Source organism: Canis aureus, chromosome 8, assembly GCF_053574225.1.
Source record: "Canis aureus isolate CA01 chromosome 8, VMU_Caureus_v.1.0, whole genome shotgun sequence".
NCBI lineage: Eukaryota > Metazoa > Chordata > Mammalia > Carnivora > Canidae > Canis > Canis aureus.
Genome location: NC_135618.1, coordinates 15437784 through 15450694, shown reverse-complemented (window position 1 = coordinate 15450694; position 12911 = coordinate 15437784). Strand labels below are relative to the sequence as shown.

The 12911-nt window shown below is 34.9% G+C and overlaps 1 protein-coding gene and 1 long non-coding RNA gene across 6 annotated transcripts in view; one reads left to right on the top strand and one right to left on the bottom strand.

Moving 5' to 3' along the window:
• Positions 1-12911, top strand: part of COL24A1 (collagen type XXIV alpha 1 chain) — a 387323-nt gene that overhangs the window by 219874 nt on the left and 154538 nt on the right. For 4 of the 5 annotated variants that reach the window (XM_077905293.1, XM_077905290.1, XM_077905292.1 and 1 more), the window contains exons 30-32: positions 5635-5688; positions 5978-6022; positions 6146-6190. In XM_077905293.1, coding sequence (XP_077761419.1) covers positions 5635-5688; positions 5978-6022; positions 6146-6190 — 144 coding nt within the window. The remainder of the gene's footprint in view (positions 1-5634; positions 5689-5977; positions 6023-6145; positions 6191-12911) is intronic. The other variant, XM_077905294.1, reaches the window with a different exon arrangement.
• LOC144318372 (uncharacterized) overlaps positions 1-12911 on the bottom strand; it is a 55922-nt gene that overhangs the window by 4946 nt on the left and 38065 nt on the right. The window contains exon 2 of the long non-coding RNA XR_013384247.1: positions 6116-6161. This is a non-coding gene — a long non-coding RNA (uncharacterized LOC144318372). The remainder of the gene's footprint in view (positions 1-6115; positions 6162-12911) is intronic.

Sequence of the window (12911 nt, the reverse complement as noted above, 5' to 3'; positions counted from 1 at the left end):
CTAAACAAATTAATCTAATGAAGATTTGTCTAACCTACTTTGTGAAGGTTGCATAATCCTGCTTTTTATATAGTTGAAAAAGAACAGGATTGGTTAAAAGTATTATTCTTACGGTTTGAGATTCTTAGGTGAGAGATTTGGCCTAAATTTAAGGTATTCTTATTATTTATCCTACATACTCTAAGCTTTTTTTTTTGCCTGCCAAATTTGGCTAAAGAATAATCATTTAAGTGTAGTAAGATAATTTAATATGCCAAAGCTAATTAATATGTACAATCATATATGTCATATAGATAATATAGGCTAGCAGATTCTCTACTGCAGTATCAGAAAGATGGTGGCTTAGGCTTTTTGGGTCACTAGGGATCAGCACAACGTTAGCTGCTGTCCCTCTTGTGCACATTTAACTCTCTGGGGCTAGGTAGCAGATCCTTTGGTATCTCTCCAGTATGTACTTCTGTGCCCTCTCTCCAGCCGCCCTAACAGGAAGATGACATACTGAGCAAAGTTAACCTCTCCTTCCTTGCCCATGGATTGAGCCTTTGATCATTAGGCAACTTCAGATTTTTGTACCCTTTCTTGTCGGGAGGAAGGGATATACAGGCATACAACTGAGTAATTTTTTAATTCTATACTACTTAATACTTAAGTGAGGGAAAAAATTGGAATAACTATCTTAGAAATATGTAATGGCTGAAGGTTTTCTGTGCAAGAGGTGGAATGGATAGGACCATAAAAATTCTGATTTGTGGCTTCTTTTTTTTTTATTTTTTTAATTTTTTTATGTGTGGCTTCTTTAAGGAAATGCAAACCACTTTGGGAAACCAGCTATCAGCATTTGCATTTAGATTCAGCGCTATTGCTACCTGGAGCACTCCGGGTATTAAAGATGAGCTTTTTGTGTGGTTTCTTCTCCTTAAAAAGTTTATAACAAGATTAGAAAGAAATTATTTTTCCCACAAAATGACAGATAATATTAGGTTTTGTTTAAGGGAACATTTGTCCCAGCTGTATCAATCAAGAGCCAGAACAGACTGCTAGGCATAATTAGTTAGGCATCTGAGTAATTTAAAATTAATAGAGGGGTCAAGCAAAGATGGATGTGGTTAAAGGGACAACAAACATACTGAATCCAAGTCAGAAAGACATTTGTTCTGTGAATAAGGGTTGTTTCTTCCACTCATAGATACTTTAGCTTATTAAAATTGATTACAAGCATTATAGAGATGGTCTTAAAATTCTGATAAAAGCTTCCTACATAAACTAGTGTGCAGCTCAATATATTAGTTAATGATAATTTTTTTAATTGTAACATTTATCTCCTATCATCTAATACTTCTCAGATTATACTGATTATTCAGAAATTTTGTTAACGCTTTAAGACTATTGCCTACAATTCAAGTACTTGTTATTTTATGATACATACTTAATTTAGCTGAGCTATCAGACTTTATTCCAGTTTTTAGAACTTACTAATAGCCACTTTGTAGCCAACTTTAACTTTTTTTACAGATGATGAGAAAGAGATCAGATTTTTTTTTTATAGATTTTTTTTTTTTAACTTTCATTTATTTATGATAGTCACAGAGAGAGAGAGAGAGAGGCAGAGACACAGGCAGAGGGAGAAGCAGGCTCCATGCACCGGGAGCCTGATGTGGGATTCGATCCCGGGTCTCCAGGATCGCGCCCTGGGCCAAAGGCAGGCGCCAAACCGCTGCGCCACCCAGGGATCCCAAGAGATCAGATTTTTTAATTTAGCTAGCATAGATTCTCCAAGAGCTTTATAGATAATTGGACCTTTTCTTAAATTTTCTTTTCTTTCCTTTAGCACACATGTATGCAACTGGGGGCAAAAGATACAAGTAGAAGGAAAGAGAGAATTTTAAGCAGGTTCCATGCCCAGCATGGAAGCCAATGCAGGGCTCTACCACAAGCTGCTGAGATCCTCACCTGAGCTGAAATCAAGAGTTGGACACTTAACTGACTGAGCCATCCAGGCACCCTGATAATCAGATATTTTAAAACAGTTATTAAAAGATAACTTTATGCCCAATTAGGTGTCTATTATATCTCTCTTAGAACTTGTCCTAAAGCTTATTTTGTTTCAGGAGTCAAAGAGAGCAGATAAACTAACCCAGGGGCAACTTTTACAAGTAATATCAGAGTGAAACTTACAGATGCTGATAAAGCTAAGCTTTTAGTTAATTAATTTGGTGTTAACTGAAACATGGAGAATATTAAGCTTTCCTAGAGTTCTTTCAGCATTAACCCATTAACCAGCAATCTTAGGCTTTATAGCCTTTAATTAATGCAATTGCTATACGTAGACCTTTTTTTTCAAACTAAATGTGGTTATCTTTGTCATCATTGTAGGAGCAGAAATTTCTTTCTTTGTTCCCTGTGTAGTGCTGGTTTAGTAAATAATAATCTGAAAGTATTTTTTAAAGTAAAAGTATTTTGATATAAAACATAATAAAATGAGTGATTATCATTACTATATGTATTCCTTAATTTTGGAGGGAGCTCTTTTCAATTATAATATCAATCAACCCTTTACTTATAAATGTTTCATATTCATCTTATAAACTTCCTCTAAACTTCAAGTCCTATTTCAATCTAAATTCACTTGTTAACAGGATTAACCCTTACTTCTTTTTAACATTTGAAAAAATATAAACTTAATAAAGCACAACTATTTAAAGTCTTTGTATATTTAGAAATCATATGAATCAGGCAACTCATATCTGCAGGCTTCCATTTCTTCATATTAAAAAAGCAGAGTTTGTACTAGTTCAGCTTTGTTGTTAGATGATCTATGTTCAGAGGCAGAAACCGGCAGTTAATTATGAGATCCTCCTCCTGACCTAGGTGCAATCTTTTCTATGTATATATCCAGGCAGCCACTTAATCTGATTTTATGTAAGAAAAGAAACTTGACGTCTTTGGACCAAACAATATTTTTTTTATTTTTTTTTCTTAAATTCTAAATTTATAGCTCTATGTTTGGGAAGATTTAGTTGAATGGATACTACCATTTAAACCTAAACAGAATGACTTCTGTCTCTAGCACTAGCCTTGGAGTGCCTGCCTCATTGTGGTTGATTGTCTGGAATCACATTCATTATATTTGCCTCATTCTCTCCACCCAAGCAAACCTACACTATGTTTGTTTGCTGTCATCATTCTACTAGTTCTTGTAACAAAATATCCAATATAGAGATTTCAGGTTGCAAAAGGGTTAAGTGCCAACTTCCCAGTGGACACATTTTCAGTCTAGATCTCATTTGTTTTCTGTAGTGTTTTAGAATGTGGACCACTCATCCCTCCTCTTTTAAAAATTGAAGTATAGTTGACACACAATGTTACATTAATTTCAGGTATATTACATAAAGATTTAACAACTTTGTAGGTTATGCTATGCTCATCACAAGTGTCGCTGCCATCTGTCACCAGACAACACTCATTCCTTTTCATACTCTCAGCCACCATCTGTTATAAAATTTTGCAAAGTGTTTTCTCATATGGCAGAAAGAGGGGAATGCATAGAAGGTGACAGAGAAAGAGAATCAATATAGGCTGTTGAATTTTTAAGGTAAAGGTGATGTTTAGTACAAGTTCCTAAGGGACCTTTGCACTTAAAACTTCAGAGTCATCCTTTAATAATTGTTCTTGCTTTCTTCTTCAGTCACTTAACTCTTAAACATCCCAAGCATGTGCCCATCCCAGGAGGACCTTTATAGTTTCTGTTTCTTCTGCCAGAATGATCTTCCCCATATGCCATTTTAGAGAGGCTTCGTACACCACTCTGTCTCTTACACTCGTTTATTTTACTTCCATTTGACTACTTACTGTCATTTTATAGTTTAAGTTTATATGTTTATTTGGTTGCTTATGAATTCAGGGATGTGTCTCTTCTCCCTACCGCATCGTCTGTGCCTGAAACAGTGCCTGGCTTCTAATAGGCACTCAGCAAATGTTTGTTGAATGAGTAACACCCTTTGAAGATCTCTTCTCTACTAAATTGAGTCCATATTCCTCAACTTGACATTCAAGGTTCTACACAATAAGACTGTAACTCAGTTTTACAGTCCTTTACAGTAAAATAGGGCAGAATAGGGCAGAAAAGGAAGGTAGGGCCAGATCATGGAGTACCTTCAATACAGACTGAGATTGAAAGGCTAGAATTATGGTTTTAACTTTACTGTGACCAGTGGAGCTCTAGATCCTCATGGAGTGTAAGCCTTCTCTCTAATCCCATGAATGTGCCTGAGTGGATCATGGAATGCAGTACCCTAAAAGCACTCAGGAAGAGAATCATATCATGGTAAGCAGCTTTTTGAGAACATAGAATAAACCAAGCTGACCTCAGATGGGATGCAAGAGAAGGAGCCTAGGGGGTTCCTTCAAATCAGCATGTTGTATTGGGAAATTCGTATCACCACTCTGTATAGAAATCTTCAGTGCCTATTGATTTAAATATAAACTCTAGTCTTTCACCTTTTAAGTCCCAGTCTTTGACAATTATTTCTTTCTTTTTTCACAATTATTTCTTAGTAATTATTTCTTAGTATAGAAAATAGTGTAGAAATCCTAGGAAATACTACATGTAGTCAGTAGACCAGCTGAAGAGACTAAGACTACTTTTTTCATTTTTGGTTATCTTTTTTCCTGCCTCTGTACCCTTTTCTCATCCTTTCTCTCTGTCCAGAGTTCCTTTTCAAGCATGACTCCAAATGTCAAAATGGTATCTTTCTTCCATATACAGAGATATGAAAACCCTCTCCCTCCTTTGAATCTTTTTAGCCCTTAAAATGCCTTATACCTCCCTATATTATCACTTGTATAATTCACCTTACCACTCTTTAAACTTCATGAAGGAGAAACTTCCTTACAGTTGTTTGTCCCCGTAACACTTACTGTGGTACCTTTTCCGCAGTAGATGCTGCAGTGTTGCTAGTGTTGTAGAGTGAGTTAATTCCTTTGAAAGGGACCTTAAGACCTTCCAAGGATAGTTACAATTTAGGTGTAGAGACATATACCATCATTTTATTAGAGAGTGGCTACTGCAGCTAGTGGTTCCTCACAACTAGTGAATAAATACTGATAGCAACTTAGCTGAGAAGTTTTACATTTACATGAGTATTCCCAGCAGTATTTTCTGTTCCTCTCCTGTGCCCTAGCTACCTTTCAGTAACTGCTGTCATGCAGGGGCATAGTGGATACAATACAGTCAGTGCTTATTCTCTAATAAAGAGAAGAACGCCATTCCCAAAATATAAAACTTAAGACTATTGGACAAACAAGCCAGCCACTTATAAGTTAATGTAGAGTTGTTCTTAGAATAAATTGTGGATGGCTCCTGAGTAAATAAAGTGAACAAAATATTCAAATAACTAACCTGTATTATGTATTTGTGGTCATCTGATTTATTATTTGGCATTAAATCACTGACTTGATTATGCCATACAAATAGGTTCATCTGTATACCTAGCTATATTTTTTCTGTGGCCATGGTACAGAAACAAGCAGAAGGAATTTGTCAAAAAGAAGACAATGTGTTCATTTGTAAGGATGCCTAACAGTAAGAAAAACAACATTTCAAATTAACAGTACGCCTTTTTTTTCCATCCCTAGGGGCCAAGGGGACCAGATGGTCTCTTAGGGGAACAAGGTATACAAGGTGCCAAGGTAAACACTGATTTTTCTCATTTCATATGCAGTTAAGTTTTTGGGAGCCCATATATGTTCTACCTGACTTAAAACTGTTGTAGTTCCTTACAAAAGTATGGTTCTAAATTTTCTCTTTGCATAAGTATGAAACATACATAAAGTTTTTACTACACACAGAGAAATGTTTTCTTTTAAATATTGAGCTATGTACTTGATGTTCTATTTTCTTGCATGTGATTATACACTAGCATGTGTAAGACCATATTTCACATCCATATTAACTCCTCTGATATTGATAATTTGTTAGGGTGAAAAAGGAGATCAAGGAAAAAGAGGGCCTTATGGTCTTATTGTAAGTAGTAAAGCATTTCACATTAAAGATAAACATATAAAGTCTTCACTGTTTTTCTTGGTGTGTGTGCTTAATATTTGGTGAGTGACCTACCGTGACCCAAGCCTTTTCTTCTTTATGTAGGGTAAGACTGGAAACCCTGGAGAGAGAGGAGTTCAAGGGAAACCAGTAAGTAATAAAGAATAATTAAGCTCTGAATAAATTTTATTCATTTTATTCTCTGGCACAACTGTCATTACTATCAGTACATTAGACTAAGAGAATACCAATTATTTTCCTCCTTCAGTCATTAGGGAGATATTTGATTTGTGCAAGTTGCTTATACATTCTGGGCCTTGGTTTTACCTGTTTTTAAACTGGTGGTGATAACTGTTGCTTTTATTCTACCCTAGTTCTGATTAATTTTTCTATAAAGTCTGTTTCAAAATAAAATGGTGGGAAGCCCGGGTGGCTCAGTGGTTTAGTGCCGCCTTCAGCCCAGGGTGTGATCCTGGAGTCCCGGGATCGAGTCCCACATCGGGCTCCCTGCCGGGAGCCTGCTTCTCCCTCTACCTGTGTCTCTGCCTCTCTCTCTTTCTCTGTGTGTGTCTCTCATGAATAAATAAATAAAATCTTTAAAAAAAATAAAAAAATAAAATGGTGAGATTATTATATAAATATAGTAGAATATTAATAAAGCCAACATAATAAGAAGTTTCTTTGAGGCTTCTGGCCTACTTTCATTTTAATTCAATCTGATCATTCTTTAGACCCTTGGAGCATGGAGGGAGCTATGTGTGTCATCATGCTTTGACATGCCACTGCTCTAAGAGTTTTTAATATTATACAATGCTAAATATTTTACTACTATCAAAAAACATTTTCAGAAACTATAAAATTTTTCCCCTGAGTGGCAACAAGTTTTTTTTTTTTTTTTATGATCATAGCACAAAAAAGCAGGATTTTGTCAACTAGAAAAGATCACAGGAAAAAAAAAAAAAAGAAAAGATCACAGGGTCTTCATTCACTAATGAAGGAGAGAAATATTAAAAACAAAAAAAAGATACACATATGCATATGTGCACACACACATATACTGGTACATATATATAAAACTTTGAGTAATCTTAATTGTGTGAGCTTTCAAATATCATATATTTCTGATTTTATTTAGAATACTAATTTTATCATAATTATAATTTGTATGACATCTTGCTTTATCATATATATATATATGCACAATTTAAAGTTATAAAATTAAATAATAGTTTAAATAGACAGCAACTGAACAGTCAGAAAAAGATAAGAGAAAAATCTTTTTTTCTGCTATAGCAGTTGTCACTAAGGTCACTGCATTTACTTGTTCCTCTTTGAAATCTGCTGCCCCCTGCCTGTTGTTTCCCGTAATAGCATGATATTTGACAGTGGTCAAATCTAAAGCATCAGAGACCTAAAAGAAAAAAATTACTGTATCCAGGGAAAGAATTTATGTGTGACAGTGTTATTTATTGAAGTCATCGCCAAAGAAAATTCTTTGAGTATTAATATTCATCATCTGGGTTTCTGTTATATCAATGCAAATGGTATTTCTGTAGATTCTTTTCACTTTGCTATGTTGTATATAAAGCTTAAAATATATGACAATGAGTAGAGAAATTTGAAGCTCATCACATTCTTGTTATTGTAGAGAAAAGAAGCCGAGAGAAATAAAATACTCATTTTATATATTATTGACTTCCTTAGAATTTTACTTTCATTTGCAGCCTATTAGATATGCCTAGATAAATGCAAAATGTGATATTTGACTTCCTCAATCAAATAAAAGACATTAGACCCATTTGTAACCATAGCTTAAGGCAAGCAATTGAGTACAGTTACTTTAGTGAAGGGTATGGGTTGGACATTAAATCATGAGTTTATAATAGTTGTTGAGGTTTACATGGCTCTATACCTACATTATCACCTTCTTGATTGAACTGAAAAAGACTTCTGAGATCTTAGGGAAGCTAGGATCAATCAGACCAAGAAATTCAAATGGTCCCAAAGATTTATTTGATCTTCCACATCTAGTAATCTAGATGTCTCTAATCATCTATGCAACTGTCAGCAAGCAGGCAGTGCTGTATAATAGAAAGATATATTGAAGATCAGACTGACCTTTGCTCCAATCCATGCTTCTAACAGCTGTATAGTTTGACTAAATTGGTTAGCTCACTGGATATTTTCCTTGTATGTAAAATTAGAGAGACATCTCTAAATTGTCATAATTCTAAAGCCAGGTATTAAATGAAAAATGGTAACGCATTTCTTGCCGAGATAATCAGGAGAAGTACATCTGTCAATGGGCCAACTCTGTTTCCTGTACTTGCCTTCCATCCACATGTAGATCTGACTCAGGAGGAAAGGTCATGATCCATGGTGTTATTAAGATACACCTGGGTAATTGCTAAAAACCTGGGTAATTGTTTTTAGATACCTAAATCTGATAAAAACACTTCTTGATTTTTTTTAAACCTAGATATTCTTTCAGTTGATAAGTTAGGGATTTTAAATCTCCAATGATTTTGTATTTCTGTCTCTCTCTTTAAATTTGTCAAATTTTGCTTTATATATTTTAAAACACTATTTTAAGAATATTCACATTTATGATTATAATGTCTTCCTGATGAACTGACCCCCTTTTATTTTTACAAAAAAATTCCTCTATATCTCTAGTAATACTTTTTATTCCTGCTAATAATGTTTGTTTTGACATTTGCTTTATTTGATCAATAAATCTCTACAGCCTACTTATGCTTGCAGCTTGCTTGGCCTATCTTTTTCATTCATTTACTTTCAACCCATCTGAATTTTGGCATCTAAAGTACGTGTCTTTTAATTGGGTCTTTTTTTATTATTATTCATTCTGAAGATCTCTATCTTTTAATTAGTGTTCGGTCCATTTCCATTTAATGTAATTATCAGTTTGGTTGTACTTTGATCAACCATTTTATGGTTATTCTTCCCTTGTGGTGGTATTGTTGTTCAGTGCCTTCTTTTGGCATTGAGCACTCCATTTTAATTTAGATATTGGCTTTTTATCTGTATTTCTTTGAACTATTATTTTTAAGTGATTATTTTAAGCCAGGACTCAGTAAACATTTTCTGTAGAAAACAAGTGCTGGTCCAGATTTGACCCCCAGGCTGTAGTTTGCCAGCTGCTGGTTTAGGGATTATAGTACACATCCTAACTTTCCAAAGTCTGCTTAGAGTTAATATAGTAATGCTTAACATAATTGTAAGAAATTTGCAACTGTGTACACCGATTCACCATCAACATCCTGTTGTTTATACTATCACTGTTTTCAATTCTTACATCTATGTGTGCTATAAACCCTCTTTTGCAAAGTTAAATTTTGCTTTAATATAAATAAAGTATTTTTGTTTTAATATAAGTGAAATATGTGTTTTAGAGTATTTATGGGAAAAGTAGCATTTTAAAAAAATTTATCTATGCGTTTACTTTTTCTTATATTCTCCATTGTTTTTCTGTAGATCTGCATTTCCAAATGGTATCATTTCCCTGAAGCCTATAGAACTTCCTTTAGATTCCTTATAGTCAAATTTTGCCAGTCATGAATTCTCTTAGTATTTGTTTGTGAAAAAGTGTTTGCTTCACTTTCATTTTTTAATTTTATATGAATTCTTTTTTAAAGTTTTTAATTTCAGTTAGTTAACATACAGTATTATATTAATTTCTGGTGTACAGTATAGTAATTTAACACTTCCATACATCACTCTGTGCTCATCACAACAAGTACACTCCTCAATCCACATTACTTGGTTAGTCCATCCCCCTGGGCATCCACCTCCCGTCTGGTAACCATCAATTTGTTCTCTATAGTTAATAGTCTGTTTCTTGGTTTGCTTTTCTCTCTCTCTCTCTCTCTCTCTCTCTCTCTCTCTCTCTCTTTTGCCTTTGCTGGTGTGTTTTGTTTCTTAAATTCCACATATGAGCAAAATCATTTTTTCCACTGGATATAGAATTACGGGTTAAGAGGGCTTTCTTTTATTTGTTTCCATTCAGTACTATAAAGATCACATGTCATTTTCTTTGGGCCTCAACTATTTCTGATGAGAAGTCCACATCTATCTGTATCATTATTCCCCCTGCATGTAATGTATCATTTTTCTCTGGCTGCTTTCAAGGTTCTCTACTTTCGACTGTTAGTAGTTTGACTAGTAGTTTGATGTGCCTACATGGATTTTCTTTGTATTTATTATTCAGCTTGAGATTTGCTGAGCTTCTTTTGTGTGTAAATTGCCGTTTTCACTATATTTAGAAGTTTTTCAACTTTGTTTATTTCAGGGTTTTTTTTTTTCCTATTCTATCTTCTCTTTCCTTTCCTTCTTGGATTCCAATTAAATACATATTAAACATTTTGATATCGTCCCTCAAGTCCCTGAGACCTCATTCATTCCTTTTTTTTTTTTTTCAAAGATTTTGTTTATTTCTTCACGAGAGACAGGCACAGACATAGGCAGATGAAGGAGCAAGCTCCCTGCAGGGAGCCTGATGAGGAGCTCAGTCCCCGGGCCAAGGGATCCCGACCTGAGCCAAAGGCAGACGCTCAACCACTGAACTACCCAAGTGCCCTGGCTTTAGTCATTCCAATTTTAATCTGTTTCCTGTTTTCTTTTTTAATTGGATAACCTAATTCTATCTTCCTACTCACTTTTTAAGCCCACTCAGCAAAACTTTATTTATGATATGGAATTTTTAAGTTTTATTTCAGATATTTTTTGTTCTGTAATTTCCATTTTTATAGATGCTGTTCTTCTGAGATTTCCTATTTGTCATTCATCATAACTGCATTTTTATTTACATTACTGAGCATATTTATAATAGCCACTTTAAATCCTTATGGGATAATTCTACCATTTGGGTAATTTTGAGTTTGCTCTCCATTAATTGTCTTTTCTTGTGAATATGGGAAAATTTTCCTGTCTAGTAGTTTTGAGTTATATCTTGGACATTTTATTTTCTTAAGTAGTCTCTATGCTCATCATGGAGCCCAACAAGGAGCTTGAACTCATGACCCTGAGATCAAAACCTGAGCTGGGATCAAAAGTCAGATGTTTCACTGACTGAGCCACCCAGGCACTCCTATATGTTGAACATTTTAAATGGTTCATTGTTTCATTTTGTTTTTTGATTTGGCAAATCATTAACTTGATTGCTTTCAAACTCCAAATTCTCTCTCCCCTGTAGTAGCTCCCTGCTAAAAACTCTGTCCAATTCTTTTGTGGCTTTGGTAGGACGCTTGGTATGTACCATATTAATACTTACTTCAAATGTTACCAAGAGATTTAAGCAGAGTTTACACTCAGAATTTGAGATTCCTTCTCTCTGGATTTCTCGTCCATCATTTCCCAGCAGCTGTCACTCCACATTCCACCTTCTAGTTCTCCATGCCAGTAAGACTGTAGATTTCTATCCTCTTTTTTTCTTAATCATCCTATATAGCTTACCTTCTGGCTAAAAGCCTTATTTAAAATAAAAAATCAAACACTCATTTTAGTGCCATTCCTTTCTTCTACATGTAGACCTCTCCACTCTAATTTTTACCTGCTTTTTATCTTTCTTCAATGTTTTCAGGCTTTTATAAGATATTTTGTCCTGGGTTTATAGTTATCTGTAACTATAGGTGTTTTGACAGGAGCTACTTGGCCAATATTGGAAGTGGAAACTCAACAGTTCTTTAAGTAGTTTCCTGAAGTAACTCAGAATATTTGAGAAATATTTATTTCATAATCCTTACATTACACAAAGTATATAGTATTAACTATTCTTTCTCTCTTTTCAGATAATGAGATACAGTTTTCATAATCCTACAATGAAATAACATTTACATGCTTGCTTATCCTTATAGAAAAACCTTTGAGGACGATCTATATATTTACTGAATATGGAAAAGGCATTGAGTGTTTGATTTTTTGTTGAAATCAGTAGAATGCAATTCAGTATAGTGGATGAGCATGCCAATGAGCATGGCATTGGAATCAGACATTGGACATCAAATACTGGTTCTGCCACTTACGAGGTGTTTTGACTTTATAAAAATTATTTAACCTCACTGAGTCTCAGTTTTTGTATCTTTAAAATGAGATATCTTTTGGGGAGCACAGGTGGTACAGTCAGTTAAGCATCTGACTCTTGGTTTCAGCTCAGGTCAGATATGAGTTGTGAGATCAAGCCTGGCATCAGGCTCCATGCTCAGTACAAAGTCTGCTTGGATTTTTCTCTCTCTCGCTCTCTGCGCTCCCCCCACCACCACACATATGCGAGTGCACTCTTCTCTCTCTCTCTCTCTCTCAAATAAATATTTTTTAATAAAAATAAAATAAAATGAGATTTTTTTATAATAAATTTATTTTTTATTGATGTTCAATTTACCAACATACAGAATAACACCCAGTGCTCATCCTGTCAAGTGCCCCCCTCAGTGCCCGCCACCCATTCACCCCCACCCCCTGCCCTCCTCCCCTTCCACCACCCCTAGTTCGTTTCCCAGAGTTAGGAGTCTTTATGTTCTGTCTCCCTTTCTGATATTTGCCACACATTTCTTATCCCTTCTCTTATATTCCCTTTCACTATTATTTATATTTCCCAAATGAATGAGACCATATAATGTTTGTCCTTCTCCGACTGACTTACTTCACTCAGCATAATACCCTCCAGTTCCATCCACATTGAAGCAAATGGTGGGTATTTGTCGTTTCTAATGGCTGAGTAATATTCCATTGTATACATAGACCACATCTTCTTTATCCATTCATCTTTCGATGGACACCGAGGCTCCTTCCACAGTTTGGCTATTGTGGACATTGCTGCTATAAACATCGGGGTGCAGGTGTCCTGGCATTTCAT